Source organism: Podarcis melisellensis, assembly GCF_964234715.1.
Source record: "Podarcis melisellensis genome assembly, chromosome: 11".
Lineage (NCBI taxonomy): Eukaryota > Metazoa > Chordata > Lepidosauria > Squamata > Lacertidae > Podarcis > Podarcis melisellensis.
The window spans coordinates 36,779,929-36,802,534 of record NC_138543.1 but is presented as its reverse complement, the minus strand read 5'-3'; the positions used below and the strand labels follow the sequence as shown (position 1 = coordinate 36,802,534).

The following is a 22,606-nucleotide window of genomic DNA, read 5'->3' as shown; positions in this document are numbered from 1 at the left end:
AGAAATTTATTGCTATTCAGATGACAAATGCAAAAGGAATTGCAAAAGGAATTAAGCAAGGTGTTGCATTTTCACATGATGTGTGTTGCTGGGTTATATTTTTATTAATTCATCAACAGAAAAAAACCAGTGTGTGGTACCCATAATGTGAAAAATGAAGACATTGGGTTGTATCCAACATAATCTCTACTCAGAGTAGACCCATTGAAATTAATAAACTTGACTAATTTATTAATTTCAAAAGGTCTACTGTGCGTAGAACTTAGTTGGATACAGACCAATTAATTGAATGTATAAGGGAGCAAAAAACAAAACAAAAAACCAACACCCTAGTAAAATCTCTGTGGTGCCGACAGGAGGAGCTATTATAACTTAAGGCTATGACACTCACAGGTGCAATCCTGTGCCTGTCTACTCGGTAGCAAGTTCTGTTGAGTTCATTGAAACTTACTTCTATTTCAGTAAGTACACAGTTGTAGTCTTAATGTGAAGCTTTTTGAGGAATGAATGCAAAGTCTAAAAATTTGTATAGTAGAACAGATGCTTTGCAAGTGTAAGGTACCAGTTTGTTAAATAATTTTGGCCAGAAGAGCTGGGAATGACTTCTACAGTCAGAGTACAGTGGTACCTCAGGTTACATACGCTTCAGGTTACAGACTCCGCTAACCCAGAAATAGTGCTTCAGGTTAAGAACTTTGCTTCAGGATGAGAACAGAAATCATGCTCTGGCGGCACGGCAACAGCAGGGAACCCCATTAGCTAAAGTCGTACTTCAGGTTAAGAACAGTTTCAGGTTAAGAATGGACCTCTGAAACGAATTAAGTACTTAACCCGAGGTACCACTGTATACTGTTCTGAGGTAGAGGGACTGCTATAAAGAAAGAATCCCATTACTCCTCAGGATTAAAACCTGTAAGCTACAGAAGGATAAAATCTGGACCACATAAATTTAATGGGCATTCTGCTTCTTGATCAGGCAAATCCAATTCCACTTTATTTAAAAGATCATAATAATGTTTGCATATAGTACCTGGATTGTCCTGCAATGCTGTAGTCGCTTATAAGGGAGTAAGCCCCATTGCACTTCATGGAACTTACTTCTGAATAGATGTGCAGAGAATTGCATTCTAACATCTTTAAAAGCTCCTATAATTAGTACAGGACTGTTTACAATAATGGCTGGAGACAGTGTTTTAATTTTGTTTAAAATGTGATTGGCTTGTGGAACACATTAATAGCACAAAGAACAAATGTAACAAGTAAATAGTTCTTTTAAAAAGTTATTGCTTAATGTGTAAGGTCATAAAGATGTCTTAGGCAGAGCGAATAGCTCTTCGGCACAACTTCAGAAGCAGAAAACTCATACTAAAATGTCTTGGTCAAGGAAACAGTTGAGTCTATCCTGAGAGATTCTTTCCTGTTCTCAAACTGACTGCAAACCAGACACTGATCTGTACCCTATCACTTGCTGGTATAAATACTGCAGTAATTCTGTATTATGGAAGTATTGGAGCACGGCAGCTGTGTTGGTAAGATCCACCAGTTTACTGTCTTGGAGAGTAGGCTTAACAGCTAGAGGTTTGCTGGGCAAGACCATTGCTTGGCCCTGATTTCCAATACAGATTTGTACTGGCTGATAACAAAAAGGCAAAATGAAACTGCTGCATTTGGGGAATACATTAGTACATGGGTATAAAGAAGTTCAGCACTTAACAAAGTGACTTGGGACATTTGCTTCCCATGTGATGCATTGTCAACCCTGAGGTTCAAGGGGGTTGTTGCCGTATTGTATCTACAGTGCAACCCTCCCTTTTCAGATTTAACTGAAAGTTTGTTGGGCTGGGTGGAGGGGCTGTGCTATCTTTCTCTACTGGTGGGGAGGGGGGAAATAGGTCAAACTAGACATTTTTTACAGTGTTTAGAGAAGAACTCTAATTGGCAGTGTGCCAAAATGGTTGTGGCAACAAGAGCAAAGTGAGTAGCCCTCCTCACACACTTGTGTGCTTGTGGAGCTGAAACTATTTCTTAGCATGATAATAAATATTTCAAAGCATTTGAGATATTTGGAGAAGTGTTAATTTTCTGGCACAGGTTGTGTATATATTTAGTTGAGTGTTGGCGATGTTCCAGACTCTCAAGTCAAGGTGTGTTTAAGTGGACTTGCTTGTTTGTTGCAAGAATTAGTGACGAAAACAATGTACACAGAAATCACTGTAGAACAATTTAATTAATACTTACGGTGCATTCCCCCTTGTTTCCAGTTCCAGATGTGTTCCTAGGCATAGGTGTGAAAGTTCTAGAGTTATTAGTAGACTTTCATAGCCAATGCTGAAGTGTTCAGTTCCTTAGTGGGGGCATGTTGAGGCACATAACCTTAACTTCCCACCACTATACTCCAAGAGTCTAAATCCAATGTAAGATGTTTGGCTAGCTTCCACCAGTACATAAGAGCCCTGCAGGATCAGATCAAAGGTTTATCTAGACCAGCATTCTAGGCGAGCCTGATGCCTGGGCAATAGCACAATCCCATAGGTGCAGTGGCAATGCTGTGCAAAATTCTGCGTGCTGTATCTATAGAAAGTGGTTTTCTTTTCTATTAGAGGCTGTTTACTGAGTATAATCAGTAAATATATTTACTGATATGCATATTTTTTCTTATTAAGAGGTTTACCACTGAGTTTTCGTGGTGGGCTTTTTTAGATGTGCATTTGTCAAGCGACTTGGAGGCGCCGCCTTCTCCGGAGGACCGAGGGGACCTGATCCGACATCCAGTTGTCGTGCATGCAATGTTGCACAACATCAGGATGCTGTGCAAGATTGGGGGGGGCACAGTGCCTCAGCCCCCAGGAGCTGGCACCCTTGTAGCATATCAATTCTTTCAATGCATCATTTCCCCTTCTTGCAGATACCAGAGAGTGGAGAAAATTAGCATATAGTGATACTGCATGTTCATTCGTGGGTTCCTAAGTACAGCAGAAAGGCTGGAGTACTGTGGGAGAAGAGCTTATGTAGAGACGCTACATGGTGCCTTTGGATGGTTGATAACTTGTGGCATCTTCAGAATCAAAGGGGCAGCTTTGCAGTGAGGAGTGTAACAGAATGACAGAAGAGGTGGTGGTGGGGGAATAGGCACTTGTAACAGAGCTTACTGGCTCTCAAATGTAATTGTTTAATCAAAGCAGTCAGTATACCCAACTAACATAACCAAAGTAGGAGTTTGGGAAGGGACTGTACTTGCAGGAGGTCTGTTTCTCCTCTTTCTTTCCAAAAGTTTCACCTTTTAATTATATTGATAGATGGCGACTTGTGCAGAACTGCTTCTTGACGTTGTGTATATACACAGGAACGCTCTTTTACACTTGGCTTACAGTCACACAGGCAAATGACAACATGCATGAAAATAATTCTGTTGACGGATGATGATTGGTTGTCCTTATTGATTAGTCTTCACCAACATTTCCTCAGTGCATTGGAGATGTAGGGGATCAAAAGGCACTTTCCCCCATATATTATGAAGCGTGGCTCATGGAAGAGTAAACATGGTGTAAAATCCCATGTTTTTAAGATCATGGGAACCAAAGGTCCTGTTATCATTACTTCCAATATATTTGCCAGTCATCGGTAGACAGAGATATGGCACTTTGTGCTCCATTTTTCTTCTTTCATACATAACTGCACATTGCAGGTCTAGATACAGAAAAAGATAACAACTTTTAGTAAACATTTACATTCATTAGTAACCATCGGTTATATTGAGAAATATTTCCCCATATTTTATCCTCTGATGCTACTGAATCTGTGTCATTGCTATTGCTTGTGAAGCCATCTGTGCTACAAGTTTCTTCACATAATTCCTCTTCTTCCTGTGAACTCACTAATACAGTCGTCAGGTATCGGTCATCATTAATCATTCAACCAGTGTTATTAATGGACCAGTTGGTGATAATAGCAGTACAGTTGTCTTCACTGAAATTTTTGGTAAGACGTTATTTGTATATAGTGAAGCAAAGTGCTGGATGTAGGAGGAAAGAGGTTAACAGTGGTACCATCACTGTTTTGGATCTCAGTATCTTGAGCTTAAATATTTTGTTTGTGTGAGATTCTATTTTGTTTCTAATTTTTCCACATTTCTATGGTGGCCCTATTTTCACAGAACAGTAAGCCATGGTCAATAACAAACCATGGCATACCACAAATCATGCTCGTCACACTCCTTCCTTTACTGGGTGGGAACAAAGCAGAGTGCTGTCTGAATGTTACATGTGAACAGCACTCATGCTTTCCTTGTTTTCAGACGAGCCATGAGCAGAAGCCAAGGTTTGGCTTGTTTAGAGAGAAACAAATGTAAGCCCTGGTTCACATTTATTTTCTCTGTGCTAAGCAAAGTGAGCAGCAGAGTAGATGCAATATGAGCAGTCATGGTAAACCATAGTTTACCACGATGTGTGAACCCAGGCCAGGTCCTAAGAACAAATTCAGGAGACATATTAGAAAGCTCTTTGGTTTCCAACACCTAGAAACTTGAGGACCATGTAAGGCAGGGGACCTTTTCTGGCTGGTGGACCAGATCCAAACCTCCACCATCCTCTGCAGGTCACCTTGTCTAGGTGCGGGAGGTAATCACTTGTCCCATTGTGACATCAGGCGATAACTTCAAAGGTGCTTGCTACAGATGGAGAATGTCTATTTGCAGCTGTGGTTTGAATCCAAACATCCAATTTTATTTTCATTTATTTATTATATTTATATACCGCCTTTATCTTCCGAGAATATCAAGGTGGTGTACAGTGGATGCTCGGGTTGCGAATGTGATCCGTGCGGGAAGCACATTCGCAACCCACAGCGTTCGCAACCCGCAGCACCGCGGGTCATGATTTGGCACTTCTGCGCATGCTCAAAGCACAATTTAGCGCTTCTGCATATGTGCAAGCACCGAAACCCAGAAGTAACCCGTTCTGGTACTTCCGGGTTCGACGCGGTGCACAACCCAAAATCGCACAACCCGAAGTGTCTGTAACCCAAGGTATGACTGTACATGGTTCTCCTCCCCAATTCATTCTCAGAACAACCCATGGGTTAGGCTAAGAGATGGTGACTGGCCCAAGATCACCCAGTGAGCTTCATGGCTGAGTGGGAATTTGAACCACACTTAGCTCAAATGGACGAAGCAGGGCTCAGTTTCATTTCCCATCAGCTGATAGGCACTGAAAATGAGCCCCCCTTAGTGCAGCTGATCCCAGTGTGGCTCAGATGCATGAAGGCACAGTATGTCACAGTACAGAACATGTATACTGCCTTTGGTGCAGAAGACAAAACTGTCTCCTTAACTCATAATTTTCATGCTTTTTGATGCATGAATGACCTTGTAAGAACTTTAACTCTACTGAAGGAGTTTTAATCCTAGAATTATTAGGTCAGGTGTAAATGGTTTCTGTGACTTTGAAAATGTAGGATTGGGTACCACGTCTATTCTACTATGAGCCATAGTTCATGAAATACAGATTTTCAAAAATTGTGTTATGTGATCCTACTGCAACTGGGATAGAGTGGGGTTTTTTCTAGAGAATTTCTTTGGCAGAATTAATCCATCAGTTGGAATTTTCACATAACCGTTATTCATTATACTTTGCAGCAAATGGCAGAGTGGCAGTATAAAAAAAATATATTATCCTGTAAATAGTCTCACCTGCTAGAATTACATAGCCCCCTTAAGACATTTTATTCTTTGCTTTAAAAGGTTTTCACTGTTTAAGTGAATGCTTTCACTTGTTGGTACAGCAATGCAGCAATTAGATTATGATTTGAATTTAGCTTTTTCTATAGCTGTAGAATGAATAACAGGTGAAATAATAAAAACTTTATAAGGCACCTACTGTTCTGGATTTCTGTAAGGTAGTGTTTAGTGTGTATATTTATAGTATTTTACAGCAGTGTATTGCTTTTTTAACTTCGTAATCACACCAACATGATTTAAATGTTTAAGCCTCGTCTGTTGCTCCAGGTCTAATTTAAGTATTTACCACTTCCCCCAGCCTGACAAAATACTGCTCCTTAGGTGGTCTAGCTTCAGTACAGTTACATAAAGCTGTGGGAAATCACATCAAAATATGAAAGGAGTAGGTTAAAGTCTTCATAGAAAAATTGTAACCTTGCTGTTAAATGTATAGTTTCTGAGGGAATAAAAAATGGAGGCACGTGATTTCATGCATAAAATCAATTTGTGTTCGAGCAATGCTTCTTTTCTCAAAAGAAACCCCCCCCCCCCAAAGCAAGAAGGCAAGCTTGGGAGGATGCCATGGGTTAAACCTACCCTAGTTTAATTCACTCTTTCTCATGCTTGCCCTCAGCATTGGAGAAGGTAGACCAGTAGGGAGAAGAGCACTGATCCCCTAGGAGTATAGCAGAATTTAAAGATAAGAGCCCTAGAGCCCCTTTCCTGCCGCCTTCTGTCTTAGAACCTAAGCTCCTCTGTCCATACTCAGTCACTAGATTCTGCGCTGCCATGATGGATATTCGTTGAAGGATGGTTGCGCCACAAACTAGGCCTAAGATGAAAGACCTGTGTGCCTTCACGCTCTGTCCCTTATTGTCACTTTTAACTGTTTGCCCCTGTTTCTATCTTTTTAAGCATGTATGATAAATTAATTGCCAGTCATTATCCCATACCTGTTTTAAGTCTTATGTGTTCAGTTTATCCATATGTCTTATCTTATGCTGGTCTGTGACCGAAATAAAGTTTGATACTGATATTTAAGCTCCTCTGTAAAAAAAAAATATGTATGAGATAGGGATTCAGTAATTTGCGAGGGGTGGGGTGGAAGTGCACCAAACAGAGAGCAGGGGTGACTTGGCCATTAAGGATGAGCACTTATTAGGGGGACTTCCCATAGAATCATAGAGTTGGAAGGGACCCTGAGGATCATCTAGTCCAACCCTCTGCAATGCAGGAATATGCAGCTGTCCCATACGGGAATCGAACCTGCAACCTTGGCATTATCAGCACCACGCTCCAACCAACTGAACTATCCATTCTAGCAACCCCTGGACTGGAATGCGGAAGCATTGTTCACCTGGTTTCCCAATGCAGAGGTCGCTGCTGGTAACTGAGAGAGGCAAGATGATGGGGAGGGTGGCATGCTATGGGGGCAGTCAACCTGATGCCCCCACCTCTCTGCCCACATCATCAGGTCTTCCATTATAATTTTTGTTCTGTGCCAGCACACTTGTTTCTGAAACATTCCCCACTAGAACCTGAACTTACCATAGTTAGAGCCTTCAATGAGAATGGGAGTAGTTACGTTAATTTCATGTTTGAATTTTTTTCTTCCTCCGTAGGTGAAGTATGTGTGCAGAACTCCACCGCAAAAAGTTTAAGAAAAGTGAACATTTTCCAGCAAGTACATCAGAAGGAGGTGCAGCAAGGAGTAATTTTCAGCCCACCTTGAAAAATTGTGCCCATAAGTGCCAAGCTGACCTGAAAAGGAACTAGACTGGGAGTCTATACATAGATAAAAGTCCACTCTTCTGAAATTTCACTGATTAAATGTAAAAGACGCACATACAGCCTCAGCTGCACAGCCACAGATTCTGGTGCTTCTTATATGTTTGTGTTACAGTCCTTCTAACTGACACGTTACTTCCCCTGTTTATAACTTCTTTCGCTGTATATACAATAAAACCGAGTAGCACTGTGTTGCTGTTATTCGCTAAAATAATTGAATGTTAAGACCTTTGCCAAAATGAGTGCAGAAGGATACCAGTACAGAGCTTTATACGATTACAAAAAAGAACGAGAGGAAGACATTGACTTACACCTGGGAGATATTTTAACTGTGAATAAAGGTACTTTAGTGGCACTTGGATTCAATGACGGGGAAGAAGAGAAACCTGAGGAAATCGGTTGGCTGAATGGTTATAACGAAACTACTGGAGAAAGGGGGGACTTCCCAGGAACTTACGTAGAATATATCGGAAGAAAAAAGATTTGTCCCCCAACTCCAAAGCCTCGGCCTGTTCGACCTCTTCCTGTGGCACCAAGTCCAGCAAGAGTAGGAACAGACAATGATCAACCAGGTTAGTAGCAACTCTCCCCCACCCCTAATCATTGTGGTTCAATGTCCAAACCTTTATTCTATGGAATATTAAGTGGATACTGCAAACGGTAAGTCATTGAAATTGGTCAGAACACTGGTAGCTTTATTATTATTATTATTCGTATTTCCCTAAACCATGTTCACTTTGTAACAACTGCATTTTCCTATTTGGACCAGAAAAGAGTTCATGCTTTCCTTGCATTTTGATTGCCCTTGTGCAGCATGACCATAAAATAGCAAAAACCATAATGGTTTTGGGAAGTACTTCAGCATACTTGCCTTCAGACCGTGTTCCAGAGAACCCTGTGGTACTTCAGTAAGAATGTTGGTAACGGCAAACAAGTTTTCTTTAAAGATACATTTTCCATTGCTACCGAATTTCTTCTGTAACATTTTACCCTTTTGAGTCTCAGGGCATGTTGTCAAGTCAGCTAGGGTGAGATCTGGCTAGTACTCTTCAGTGCTGTGCTCTTGAAAATTTACAGAATCCTCTGCAAAAAGCAGGGGTTCTCTTCAAGACAAGTGTGGAAGGGGTGCCCTGAATGTAACCCCCCCCCAAAAAAAACCTGTTGCTCATCTAACGCATAGCACAGGGAAATTCTAAGATAATAAACATTTCAGTTTAGGGCAGCTGTCACCAACATGGTGCCCTCCGGATAAAGGTAAAGGTAAAGGTACCCCTGCCCGTACGGGCCAGTCTTGACAGACTCTGGGGTTGTGCGCCCATCTCACTTAAGAGGCCAGGGGCCAGCGCTGTCCGGAGACACTTCCGGGTCACGTGGCCAGCGTGACATCGCTGCTCTGGCGAGCCAGAGCTGCACACGGAAACGCCGTTTACCTTCCCGCTGGTAAGCGGTCCCTATTTATCTACTTGCACCTGGAGGTGCTTTCGAACTGCTAGGTTGGCAGGCGCTGGGACCGAGCAGCGGGAGCGCACCCCGCCGCAGGGATTCGAACCGCCGACCTTTCGATCGGCAAGTCCTAGGCGCTGAGGCTTTAACCCACAGCGCCACCTGCGTCCCAAACCGCCCTCCGGATACTGAACTGTAATTCCCATCGCCCATGATTATTGGCTACACTGCCTGAGGCTGATGGGAGTTTGGCAATATGTATGATCTGCATACATGAATTATAACTATTTCAATAACACCTGAGTAGTTGTAACAACACATATCACTGAAACTATTACTTGCGACTATAAATAGAAATGAAATATCACTGCTATTGTTGGGTTGTATTCATGTGCCAGTTCTGCTAATATAGCTTAATATTTAAGAAAATATACACTAACTTTATTCAGATAAATACATGGTTTTTAAATGTAATAGGGGCCAGCCCTACCATCATGCAGAATGAGGCAACTGTCTCAGATGACAGATGCTGCTGCAGCGGCCCATGGCTGCTCCTCCAGATTCCTCCAGTCCTTCCACTGCCCCCCCCCCAAATGTGGCCTGCTGCCTCAGATCCAGTGAACGATGCCATCTTATCACTAGTGTTAATGTAAGCGCCAGCTAGTTTTTGCTTGAGGGAAACACCATTTTGTCCTTTGCTTCAGACAGCAAAATGCCTTGGTCTGGGCCTAAATGTATGTCCTCCGAGGCATACTGGTATTGAAAGCCAGGTCAATCAACTTTTTTTGTAAGAAATATATACATGTAAGAGAAGGAGGTTGGGAAGGAGATGGTTTTCACTAATTCTTTCACCTCGCCACAGTCTATGTCCCCGGTATTTGCTCCAGAGAGTTGGGAGGACCCTCTGGAACAGCATGGGTGATGGTTTGGTACTTGCAGGGGGGCATGGGAATCACTGGAAATTGCCTCACTCTCATCTTCTCCTGATGGAAGGTTCCAATGGATCAGAGAGTCTTCCATCATTAGAGAGATGCCACTTGGATGCAACCCTTAGTCTTGCTGACTTCTAGACCTTCATGTTCTCTCTTCAAGCTCTCGTGTGTGTGTGTGACAACAGAAGTAACTTACTAGGAAATCATTTTTGTTACTTTAAATGAATTCACGTATCGTGAATCTTTATCGTTTTTTTTGTTGAGTAACAGTGTTTGTCATCTTCACCTTTCATGGACCCCTGAATCCCGCCCGCCCACCAAAATCCCAAAGTAGTACAGAATGGTAAAATGTTAAAGCTTGATTCAGAAAAGTAGTTGCTGATGGGAAGGTGGCAAAGTGGAATGGAACTGAATTGCAAGAGATGGCTGTGGCCACATGTATCTGTGTACATCCATCTCCTTTGACGTTGCCTGGGGAGCAGGATGTGCATAAATGAATTTCCCTCTGAGGTTCTGTTGTGCAGAATGCCCACAAAGTAGAAGAGAAAGTGGAAACATGTAACATGGTACTTTCTGCTGTCTTTCTTACACATGGCAAATGTAAGCACCTTGCGTGTTTAATAGAGCTGTTTTAGAACAACAGAGGGAATAATTCACAACTGTGTGAGTGTTCCACAAAGTAGTGACAATATGGCTGCCTACAGCTTTATGTCGAAAACATAATCTCCCCTTACATATTAGATATTAAGAAATGCCTTTGGATCCTATGGTGTGGGAAAAATATTTGGTGCTTAAATACCAGCGCTGGTGCCTTTCCTCTTCTGGAGTCACAGTGTAAATTATTAAAAGTGGAAATTCTGTTCCCAGGATAATGAAATGGTTAATCTTTTATACAGTCCAAATGAATGTGGGCAGCAAACCAACAGGAACCTTCCCAGGATAATAAACCATTGTTCTGCCCATTAGAGTGCATTTTGACTATAAGGAGACTTGATGTAAAGCTTGCTTGACTGTATTTGGTCAAGTTCATATTTCCCAGGCTTAACTTTTTCATACTGCTCCATCAGTAGGAGAGGGAGCACATGAGGAGTGATGTTTCTTACTGTACTACTTGGAGTCAAATTGAAAATGAAAACATAGTTGTATGGTTTACAGATTAGGCCTCTGTTGTGGTTTCTCACTGATATATTCACCATGGTACCTTTCCCCCAAACTATTTTTAACATGTGTTCCCATAAACAAAACAAGCTTTATTTGGGGTTTCTGCTTTTGTTTATCAGACTTAGTAACTTGATACTTGGAACACTTCTCTTTCCTTAATCAGACAAGTGTTTTGTCTTTGTGAGCATACATATCTTGAAATCAACAGATGTGATTGAAATTTGTGCACTATGTTTGAGGACGGCTGAGCTTTAATTAGCTAACAGAGATGTTTTCTTTTTCAAATTTAATTTTCTATGCTAACCTAGGATTTAAAATATATAATGCTAACCAAAGCAATTTAATGTATGCCTAAATAACATAGAAATTCTTAAGGGGTTGTGGAAGACAAATAATAATTGTTTTCAACAGTTTTGTCTCAGCCTTTTTGCAGTTAAAGTAACAGTTTTGTAGCACCCTAATTACTTAACAAATTAGTAACTGGCTTACCCATTCCAGGATCTTTGTTATCTTCAGCACTGTTTTGCTTTGTGAATGGTTCTACATACCAATACATTTAAGCTTTTAACATAAGTATCAGTCTGCACTTTCCCTTTCATGTTCCTTTGACCTCATTGCTTACAATCCTTTCCCTTTGCATGTATATAGCAATTTAGGATAACATTTCGCCCATCTGATGAAGGGGACCTTGCTTACCAAAAGCATGTGACATAAGAAATGCATTAATCTTTAAGATGCCTTTAATCTTTTTAAAATAATAACAGTGGTTAGCCTTACTGCAGAAAAATGAAATTCCTCTTTCTAACCCCCCGTTTTTAAAATAAAAATTACTGGTAGTTATTGGGAATTCCAGTGATTATCTGAGGGTAGGACCTCTGTGTACTCATGTAAGTACAGCTTGACAGTAAGGGCCAATTTAACATTATCTTAATGATGGGTGCTACTGCTTCCCCATGTTTAGAACTCTTTCTGTTATTGTCATATCTAGAAAGAGGAATTATGTGATATGGGGAAACCATGTGGTTATATCAAACACCAGTATCATTTCTTCCAGGGATGCTGGTCTTGGAAGAAACCACATTACTTGCCCACATGGTGTGGTTTCTCTTTTCAGATTGGAGCCATAAGGAATTTAGCCAACAGGAACCGGCTGTCACACTGCTCTGGTAACCAAATAGCCATAATTTATGGATGAAATTCAGGAACATCCCCTTGAAATTTTGTAGACAGTGCTGTTTATAATTGGTCATTATTGGGTGTGGGGAAGGAATTGGGGTGACTGGAGAAGTATGGATGGTCTTCAACTAAGTTTTGCTCAGAGGAGGCCCGTTGAAATTAATGGACCTAACTTAATCCTGTTCGTTTCAATGCATCCATTCTGAGCAATTTTTTGTTGGATACCTCCCCCAGTATGTTTCCCTTTCCAGTCCCGTCCCCCCCCCCCCCCGTGCTTATTCTACTCCACTAACATTTGTGTGAGTATCAGTGCTGGTATAATCATATGGTTGCAAGATGGAGGGCACTTCTATTATTCCTCTTGCAAAAAATAATAATAATCTGTATAACCTTTAAGATGTTTATTGGTTATTCTATGTGTTTACACACACACACAGGAAAAAAAAAACACAAAATCATTTTTGGGTATGGTGGTTGCCCTACCAATTAATATTAGAAATATATTTTCAAAGGTAAAAAGTTTCCAAAATAACCTTGGGGGGAGAGGGAGAGACATAGCAGTGAAGGGGAGGACATATCATTGTGAGTTTCACCTCTCCATTTGACAACATTCAACAAAGCTGAACAGCATGGTCTTTATGTATATTCTGTCTTTTGTTGGGAATTGCACAGAGAGGGAAATGCAATTATGAGCACCCTGCAGAAGAATTCAGATAATCTCTAGGGACATCTTCCTCAAGGGAGAGAGGCTACTTGTACAAATAAACAATATCAGGAGTCTTTACTGATAGTAAAATATTGAAAATTGACAGTTCAACGCTGTGAAACAGCATCCTATTCTACAGCATACTGTATTTGTGTTTCTTTTAAGAGGCATTGCAATCTACTGGTCTGATTCCCCAGCAAAGCAAGTGGGGTTGGTTGTTTACTCCTGAAATAAAGCTTCTGAAAAGATAGGTGACAATATCTCAGCTTGGAAAAATCTCTACTGCTGTTTTTCAGACCCAGAAAGAAAATGTTTCAAAACTTTATTGCATTATTTACAAAGATGTGAAATAATATATGAAGTCTCTTCAATATTTGTACAGATACTTCTGTGGGAGGCAGTTGTCTAAAGCCAGGATAGTGGGGAATTCTTGCTTTCCCCAAATGTGTTGGTATATCCATGAAATATATTGCAAAGCCAGGTGCTTTTAAAACATGTGACATTTACAAGTAACCTCCTGCCCTAACTCACATTTCAATATGTATCTTGATCCCTGTACTCTAAAATAGCAATCAAACAAAGTAGCTGAGAAGTTGGTATCCCATCATGGACTTGTACATCATGGACTTGCACTTGTGCAGGAAATTCAAGAATGGGGTATATCTACATGTTTGCCCACGGAGATAATAGTTCTCTTCAGGTGTTCTAAATACCTGTGTAGGAGGCACAAAGATGTATATGTTGGCTACACCCCTTCACCCCGCGCCTTCCCACATTGAGCAGGAAGATCTGAAGTGGGATAATAAGCCCATTCAACACTATAAATGCAGGAATGTCAGGATGGAGGGACGTGGGGCTGACTTCCTGAACCCTGCAGCCTCTGTATAGTTAGACACTGTTAATCCCTAAAGAGGGCTAATGTATTCATGCTAACAATTCTGAACTCCACAATGAAGAGGGGTGTGTGGATGCATATGTGTGTGTGTATGTGTACATACAGATAAATATATATGGCTGTTTTATTCCTAAGGAGGAGAAGAAAAGGGGAAGGAATTATTACAATTTTTGTTGTTGTTGTTGTTGTTATACCCTGCCCATCTGACTGGGTTGCCCCAGCCACTCTGGGTGGCTTCTAGCACACATAAAAAGACAATAAAACTTCACACATTAATAGGCTTCCCTATACAGGGTTGCCTTCAGATGACTTCTAAAGGTTCTATAGTTACTCACCTCCTTGACATGTGATGGGAGGCCTGTTCCACAGGGTTGGTGGGTCCTGCTAGCTAGGGAGTTTTAGTCCAAAAACAGATACGAGACCCAAGTTTGGGGAACTCTGATATAGATGGACATGGTAATACACCTTCTGAACAACTTTTACATTAATACTGTTGAAAAATGGATTGACATTTCCTCCTAAAATGTCTACCTGTTTAGGAAGTTTCTGTTCACTAGTTATTGTTTTTAAGGGCTAAATGGCTGATTTATCAAAGGACTTCTAGGTAGCCATTAATCTTAAGTAATATACACACAAAAGGGATGGAATTATCAGTTTGCTTGGCATATTTTTGGTGTTACATTTGAACAACTGGTTTATTTGTTTTTAAAAGGCTAAAGCACTGCCCCCCCTCAATGCCACAGAGCTTCTCTGACTGCTGTTTGACTCCATCTGCTGGTAAATACTCATAGTCCCAAAAATATTTCACACAAGTAATTGATGGATTGAAAGTAACAAAATGAAATCCAGTCTTTGTGTGTGTGTGTCCCCCACCCAACCAAGACAGACATCTTATTTAAATATTGTATCTAATGGTTCCAACCTAGTAGTGTGTCTGATTATAACTCCTGCTAAAATGAAAAGAAAGCCAAAACCTGTCGTCTTGTCTACTTTTAGGGTCACTTGCTTGTGTTAAAATAGACAATTGCATACCAGCCCCAAACCCCGATCCCACCCAACTTCTAATACAAAATTGAAGGATATACTTAATTGGTGGTAATGCGCATTGCTGACATAGTCTATAGGTTTAGTAGTCTTTCACTTGGGGTTTACTTATAAAGGAAGACTTGGGGTTTTTTTTTGCAAAACGTGGTCATTTGCAGCTGCTAATTTCTTGCCAAGAAATGATTAATTCTGTACCACCATGCCCCCTTAAACCTTTTCTTAATGCCATTTACAGATACACAGTTTCTTGTGAAAGAACGCAGATGTCTGCAGCGCAGCTGGCCATAAAACTTTCTGCATGTGTATCTTGCTTAAAATCTTGTGTCCATGATGAATTACCATGAAATCAGTCTGAAGGCTGAAATCTGAGGAATTACCTTATTTTAATAGCCTGGAATGAAAAGGGCATTTGTGTTGCACTTTAAGTATTTAACAGTGGTTATGGCTGATGCATTCTGTGGCGTTATACTGACAGTACTGAAGGAGTGGTTGGGTTTGCTTTATTAAATCCAGCCAGCTTTTAATTTTTATTTCAAAGCAGAAAGATTCAAATGCCATGTCCTAATTCTTTAAATTCTCATCCTGCCCTATAACAAAGATAGTGCACTATATAACAATACATAAAATCAAATGAAACACAACATATTTTATTTTTTTTAAAAAAAACTTCTGTTGACTAAACCCTGACCCCAGAAGCCAGCCCAGACAAAGGTCTTACAGTGCTTCTAAAAAATATGCTTAGTTTTTTTGGCTTGCGTCCAAGGGGAGGGGAATTCCACAGCTGCGACAGAGACCAAGAGCTCTTCTGTCTGTGCCTTTTTGTTGTCTGAACGGATCCAGTGAATGGAGTTTCCAGCAAACTTTCTGATGCCCTGAATAGATTGGAGTTGGTTAGCATGTTTGTTTGACTTGCATTTATTTAGCAAACAAAACTTTAAAAGCACAGTGCAACATTGGGATTTAATACGCTGCATACATATCACAGTTTTCCCCCCTAAGAAGTATTTGAATTGAACTGTGTGGTTGATTGCTGAAAAGTCAGTAAACCACACCTGCACTGCAGTATATGTCTACTCAGAAATAAGTCCCATTGACCTTATGCTCAGCAGCACATGTTAATAGAATAACAGCCTTAGTGTTGACTAAATGCTTAGTTCAAAGCTTTACTGGGAAATTATTCTTCTCTGAATGCTTGTAAATATTTTAACACACAACTCAAGAAACTGGCTAAGGAAAGGAATGAAGGGACCAAAGACTTGTTAGGCCAATTTTAGCATGCTTAGAAATCAGTGTGTTTAGCTTTGTTATACAGTGGTACCTTGGTTCTCGAACAAATCGGCTCCCGAATGCCGCAAACCCGGAAGTAAGTGTTCCAGTTTGCAAACGTTTTTTGGAAGCCGAATGTCCAACGCGGCTTCCGCTTGAGTGCGGGAAGCTCCTGCAGCCAATCAGAAGCCACACCTTGGTTTTTGAACGGTTTCAGGAGTCGAACGGATTAACTTCGAAAACCAAGGTACCACCATATATGCATGCGTGTTTAGGAATGACTCACTTGAAACAATACAGTTCAGGAGCTGTGTAATTTGACTAGTATTGCATAGTATACAATCTTTTCATTGTGTTACTAATCAATTTTCTGGCATATGCATTTTGGTAGTGGGAAAATTTCCACCCCGGTTACTGAATGTATCACATACAAATATTAGGAGGCTAGTCATGTCTGATATTAGAATGAAATGGAATGAAGAATAGAGGAAGAGCCAAGCTTAGATAAGCCTAAGATGTTTAGAGATTTGTAGTAAAATTTAGCTGTGTTTTACACAGGGATGTGACTTTGGTGTGGCTCACTTGAAGTTATAATGTGGCTTAAGGAGCCAAGGTAGACATTATATGGGAACGTGAGCTTTCCTTCACAATGTAAAGGCAGGAAATCCTTCATCATCCCAATACAGGGGGCAGCGCTTCCAGAGAAGAATAAGCAGGTGGATGGGAACTGATGCCTTCAACTTCCTGATCTTCTGCTGATAGTCCCTCCACTGCACTCGCTATTATCTATGGGGCTGTAACTGCATTTCTCAGGATAAACCCAGAGTGGACCCTAAGACAGTTCTTGAATTTGAGTCTCCCAGCTGCAAACCCCACAATGCTGCTTTCTCAAAGTGCAAGTCACTGGAGGCAAAAGTAATCACTGCCGCAGTGAGTACAGAAGCTCACACAGCTGCTTGCCTGCTAAACTGAACATCATAGGACATCTCATGATGAATGGTGAGCAGGTGAACGACACAGTTTGCGCCACTGCGATTGCTTTCTGTTAAAAGCAGAGATTTAGTCATCATTGCCCTGCACTGTAAATGCAGCAAAACCCAACTCATTATCTTGCATCTGTGGCTCATGTCATTTGTAGTCAAAACTGGTCTCTTTTTTTTTACTTGCATGCCTTGCTGTAACGGTTAGTAGTGAGAACAGTACTGAGGGGTTTAGCAGTCTGATTAAACTTGCTGGAGCAAGGGGAAGACGCTTTGCTGACCAGCAGCAAGAGACATAGAATTGGACTCCCCAAATGAATGAATGACTGCTCTTCCTTTGTGTAAGAAAGCAAGGTGCTGATTACTACAGCTCAGAGCTATCCCCATACATATGCTTTTGTCTTTTGTTCAAAGAGAAACTGATACTCAGAGAAGCGGGCCTTGCATCCTGGTCTCAACTGTGAGCGAGCAATGACAACATGTGAATTCCAGACAGGGCCAGGAATGGATTAAGAGCTTCCTGTCAGTGTTGTGTATCAGGCTGTAAATCTTCAGTTTTAAACAGTCACTTGCATACTTAATCTTAGCAGTCCTTGCAACAACAAAAATCCAACAAGGCAGCCCAATATTATTCTTCCACATACTACAGATGAGAAGAGATGCTAAGACTGGAGAAACCGTACTGAAGGGCACTTAGCAAGTTTGTGGATGAGCTACTATTTAAACTGGGGTCTGCTCATGCTTTTAACCCAACACTGAAGCAGACAGCAAAGAGATATTTCTAGACATTATGGCTGTGCAGTTTCATATCAACTTCAGCCTAAGCACATGCAAAGTGGTGCATCTTGAGACAAAAGTTCCTGATTGCACATAGAGGCTGATGGTGTCCAAGTTGGTTGAAATTGTTCATGAGATCCTTGGTTCATAGCAAAAAGCTCACTGACAGCACCTGCTGATTGTATAGCAAGAAAACTGATTGTGTGTGTGTGTGAGAGAGAGAGAAAAGAATGAAGGGATGTATGTGGACCATCACCTATGAAGGAAGGCTTGAGAAGTTCCAGCTGCTGAGTTTAGGGGGCAAAAGTAGAAGATAACTCATCATTATGAAAAGTGTGGAGAGAATTATGAGAGAGAAAATACTCTCTCTCCAAACACTAGAACATAAGAGTGATACAGTGGAATTGATCAGTCACAAATTCAGGACAAATAAAAGTAAGCTAAACCTCCCACAATAATTATGGAATTTATTGTCACAGAATGCCACAGCAAACATGAGTACATGTCTTTTTTTAAAGGGGGGAGGCTATTCTTTGCTTTATAAATTATGATTATTTCTTCTCTTGAGAGAGAGAAGGTTCCGAAATGGTTGCTGTTTGATTTTAAGCTTTTGAACATGGAGTATAGAAGAGATTTAGAGTTCTTGCCAATTCAAATCCAGTCGGCTGTTCCAAATCCGGAATAATTTAGCTGATAATTAGCCTGCATAAGCATTTTTATGAAAAGCATTATTGAGGGCTTTTCCTAGCATAATCCAGTTCTGAGACTTGACCTCTCTATGGGCTTCAGAGTCTTGCTTGTTAGTAGGAGAAAGTGTTGAGGAATGCATGTTCAGTCATACAATGGTACATAACAAGAGCTACTTGTTTTTAAATCAGATATCTAGATTTTAAAGGACCTCTGTTCATCCAGGAAGGGGCCTCCTCAAGTGCACTGATGCTGCAAAGTGATGGTAAAAAAAGAAAGGAAAAAACAAGCTTTTAAAAAAAACCACCCTTAACTGCCACCAGTTCTGTATTTTCGCAGTTTCCTCTCTGGGATATATTTTTGTGCTGATGCTAACAAAAATCTTTACTATTAATTATTTGTGGTCCAGAAATGAATTCTAATGGGGCGTAATAATTTTGGGGCCTGTACCCAGTGAGATGGTAATAGCTGCAACACATGCCATGGGCTTTTTAAGACCCCTTGTTGTTAATAAACTGACAGTTGTTGTCCTCACTCATTTTTCAGAGCACCTTGCAGTGAATGTACCCGTTTAAAACGGTTACAGACTAGTTTGACCACTCCAGACAGCTTTCAGCAAATAAGGCTGTTTGCTGGTCAGAATTGTGTCTGCACTGCAGGCCACTTTGAGAGAGAAGGCATGACCTTGTGCCTAACAATCAGATGGAGAGGGAAGGCGGTCACTTCAGGGGATGTCTCAGTCAGCACTATGTAAGTGTGCAACTGCTAGGAACCCACAGTGTGTATTGCTGGCATCAGTGGAGAATGCTAGGTGGTTGACAACTATATGCTTGCATAGTTCTGACTGACACACTCAGGGTCCCATCATCACTTCTCACTGGCACGCTCTCCTTACTGCCTCCACCCTGACTGCCTCTTGGCAGCTCCCAGATTTGTAAATAGCCACTTTTCTGTTTGCCTCTGGTGATGAAGAATTGCCTCCAGGCATCTGGGCAGGGAAGATTTTGCAATTTAGGAGAGATGGCACTTCCCCCCCTCTTTTTATGGGGCGGGAGACAAGTTCGTAACTTTTGTGAGCTTGGCCATAATTAAGGTTCCTTCATAAGCTGTTCGTTAAAGTTAAATGCCCACCATTTGAATGACTGAAGCAAAAAAAAAAAAAGGGACCCAAATTGATAGTGTAAATATCTATGATGTTTGAGCATTCTTGCCAACATACGTTGGTGCAACTCTCCCCACAAGCACCAGAGGGGAAGACAGTTATAGGCTGGTCTAGGGTTTTCTCCAGATGTTTCCTCCAAAACTCACAACTAGAAGGTTTTTTATTATATTTAGGTAAGAGAAGGAACCAATTAACTTTTTTTTTTTTTTTAGTTTGTGCTATTTGCCTGATGTTCAGCATTTCTCATTGACTGTTTGTATCAGGACAGAATAAAAGCACATGTTGCCCCTTTTAATCTGCAAGGTTGAATTATCTTTTTCGTAAATAACTACCACTGAAATGCTTAAAAAAAAAGATTTTATTTTTTTTGCTAAGGGTGTGTTTAACTTTCTTTTTGTTCTCAAATATTCCATATTTGTTCAGAGTAAGACAGGAAAGAGCAAGCTGTCATCTTCCTCCTACCAAGGCCGTCAGCCAAATCCCTCATTAACGTGAGTGAAAATAGGATCAGACCAGCGAAGATTATCTGGGATTGCCTGTTTAACCTGGGAATCTTGTCTGAGAAAGTACTGTGGGGTTGCACTATAGCCATAAGAACAGCCTTCAGGATCAGGCCAATGGCCCATTCAGTCCAACACCTGTTCTCACAGTGGCCAACCAGATAGCTGTAGGAAACCAGGGAGCAGAATATGAGCACAAGAAACACTCCCCCTTCCACCTCTACCTTCCTGATTTCTAGCAACTAGTATTTGGAAGTATTGCTGCCTCCAACAGTGGACAAAGAGCATAGCCATCATGGCTAGTAGCCATTGAAAGCGCTCTTCTCCATGAATTTGCTTAAAGCCATCCAACCTGGCAGCCATCACTGCTTCCTGGGAGAACACATTCCCTAGTTTGACTATGTGGTGCACAAAGAAGTACTTTGTTTTATCTAAAACAAAAGTTTATCCCAAACCTTTGGGAGATTCCATCTAAGAACACTGTTAGAATGCAGTAGGTGTTAGAATTCCTGTTCCATGATTGCAGTCATGGGATTTTTGTCTATCACATGACGGTGTACGTTTTGACTCCACAGAGTGGGAAGTGAAGGAGACAGGATGTTTGTGTTACTGTGTTCCGTGAAATGGGACTATTGTCCTCCCCCCCCCCCCGTCTGATGCTAGAAAGAGAGGGAGCCATGTTGCAGTGCTCCATGTGTGTTTGTATGTAAATAAAGTAGATTAGCCAAAATGCTGAGTAGCTGAGGTCTGTTAACGCAAGTTGTGAAGATTCTGTGGATCCCTAAGTGTGCCAGTGTCTGTTAGCATCGGTCACTGTGATGTTCGAGCTGAAGAAAGCTTTTGAAGCTCCCGAACGAATGACCAGGAGGAAGAGAACATGCCAGTTGGGTTTGTGTCTCTACCGGGGTCTACTCGAGTGTAGGACGAGCTCCTGACAGTAGGATCACAACTTGTGCACATTTAACTCGTGTGAAAGCAGCTTTATGCGCTTGGCAGCTTCCAGAGCATGAGTAGAGAAATGTCACGTGGAATTACCTCTGAATGATTTTGTGTGGTTGAAGGAAAAATTTGAATTACTTCAAAATTTGATTTTGCAAATGCATAAAACATTTTATTTATGTTATTCATATTTTGACTTTTACCAAACAGCTGCAAGCTAGCTTACATTTTTAACAATACGGTATCATAAGAACACATCCATCACACTAAACAGCAAAATTAGACCAGGAAATAAAACTGTGAGGTCAGTAGTGAAAGCTAGACCAAAGCAGTAAATAAGTCTGAAACATCAGTAAAAGCCATTGAAGAGTTGGACAAACATAGAAGGCATCAGCACCTAAGAAAGCACAAGCCAAATATTTCTTGGGAGGGAGTTCTATAATTTGGGTGCTACTGTATCATGGAAGAGGTCCTCTCTCCAGAAGCTACTTGCTTAGACAGGACACCAAGAAATTTGTGAGCAGGTTTCTATGGGTGAAAGCAGCCCTTTAAATACTAGGACATGTAGGACTTTAAAGGCCCAGACCAGCAAATAAATGCATATATATATAAAGACAGTAAATGTGCATTTGCAGATGCCTATACAGTATTATACTGGTACATGTAGCAAGGAGCTGGAATGGATTATATCCCCTCTTTACCTGTGAAGAACTTAAGGGACTGTTTTATATTTTTCTCACCACACACTTACTGTGGAAGAACTCTTCTAAAGTTGGAACTCCTTGTTTCTTCAGTATGGGGAATTACTTCCACAGAAACAGCAAATTAAGGTTTTATTTATTTATTTCACTATTTTGGTTTCTAAGGGAAGAAGAGACAAAGCAACAGTAAGAAACCGCCCAAGAAATTTTGCTGCCTGAGGTGAAGCACAAAGTAATGCCCCACCTCCATCCCATCTGAACCCAAGTAGACTGGCAATTGAATCTCATTTTAGCACTGGTGATGGGTAACATCTTCCACTGCACCAGAGTTAGGGGCCCCAGAACAGACCGTGTGGCAACAGAGGGGAGCAACAGCTGTGGAGCTCATGGAGGAAAAGTTGCCTCCCTCTGTCTACCAGCCCCTATTGACGTCATCTGTTGCCTTTTTTGATAGAAGTCTTATTTCTCTTTGGATTCCTGTCAATGTACAGATTCTGTACAAGGTTCTGTACTTTGACTTTTCTATCTCTTTCTCTCTCTGCTAAATCATGAAACTTAAAGAAAATGAAGAGGGGAAGGAACGAAGAAGAGAAGGAAGAGTGGTAAATGAGAGATTGATGGAACATATGTGTGCTTTTTGAGTACCTAAGGGTTGTGAATGTACATTTATATAACAGCTAATATTGAGGAAACCATTTGTGTCGGGGTGAGTAAACCTCTGACAGATTACATGCAA

At 41.0% G+C, this 22,606-nt stretch overlaps 1 protein-coding gene across 1 annotated transcript in view; it reads left to right on the top strand.

The window, feature by feature from the left end:
* Positions 1 to 22,606, top strand: part of PIK3R1 (phosphoinositide-3-kinase regulatory subunit 1) — a 63,324-nt gene that overhangs the window by 1,963 nt on the left and 38,755 nt on the right. The window contains exon 2 of the mRNA XM_081929381.1: positions 7,336 to 8,073. Coding sequence (XP_081785507.1) covers positions 7,740 to 8,073 — 334 coding nt within the window. The 5' untranslated portion in view covers positions 7,336 to 7,739. The remainder of the gene's footprint in view (positions 1 to 7,335; positions 8,074 to 22,606) is intronic.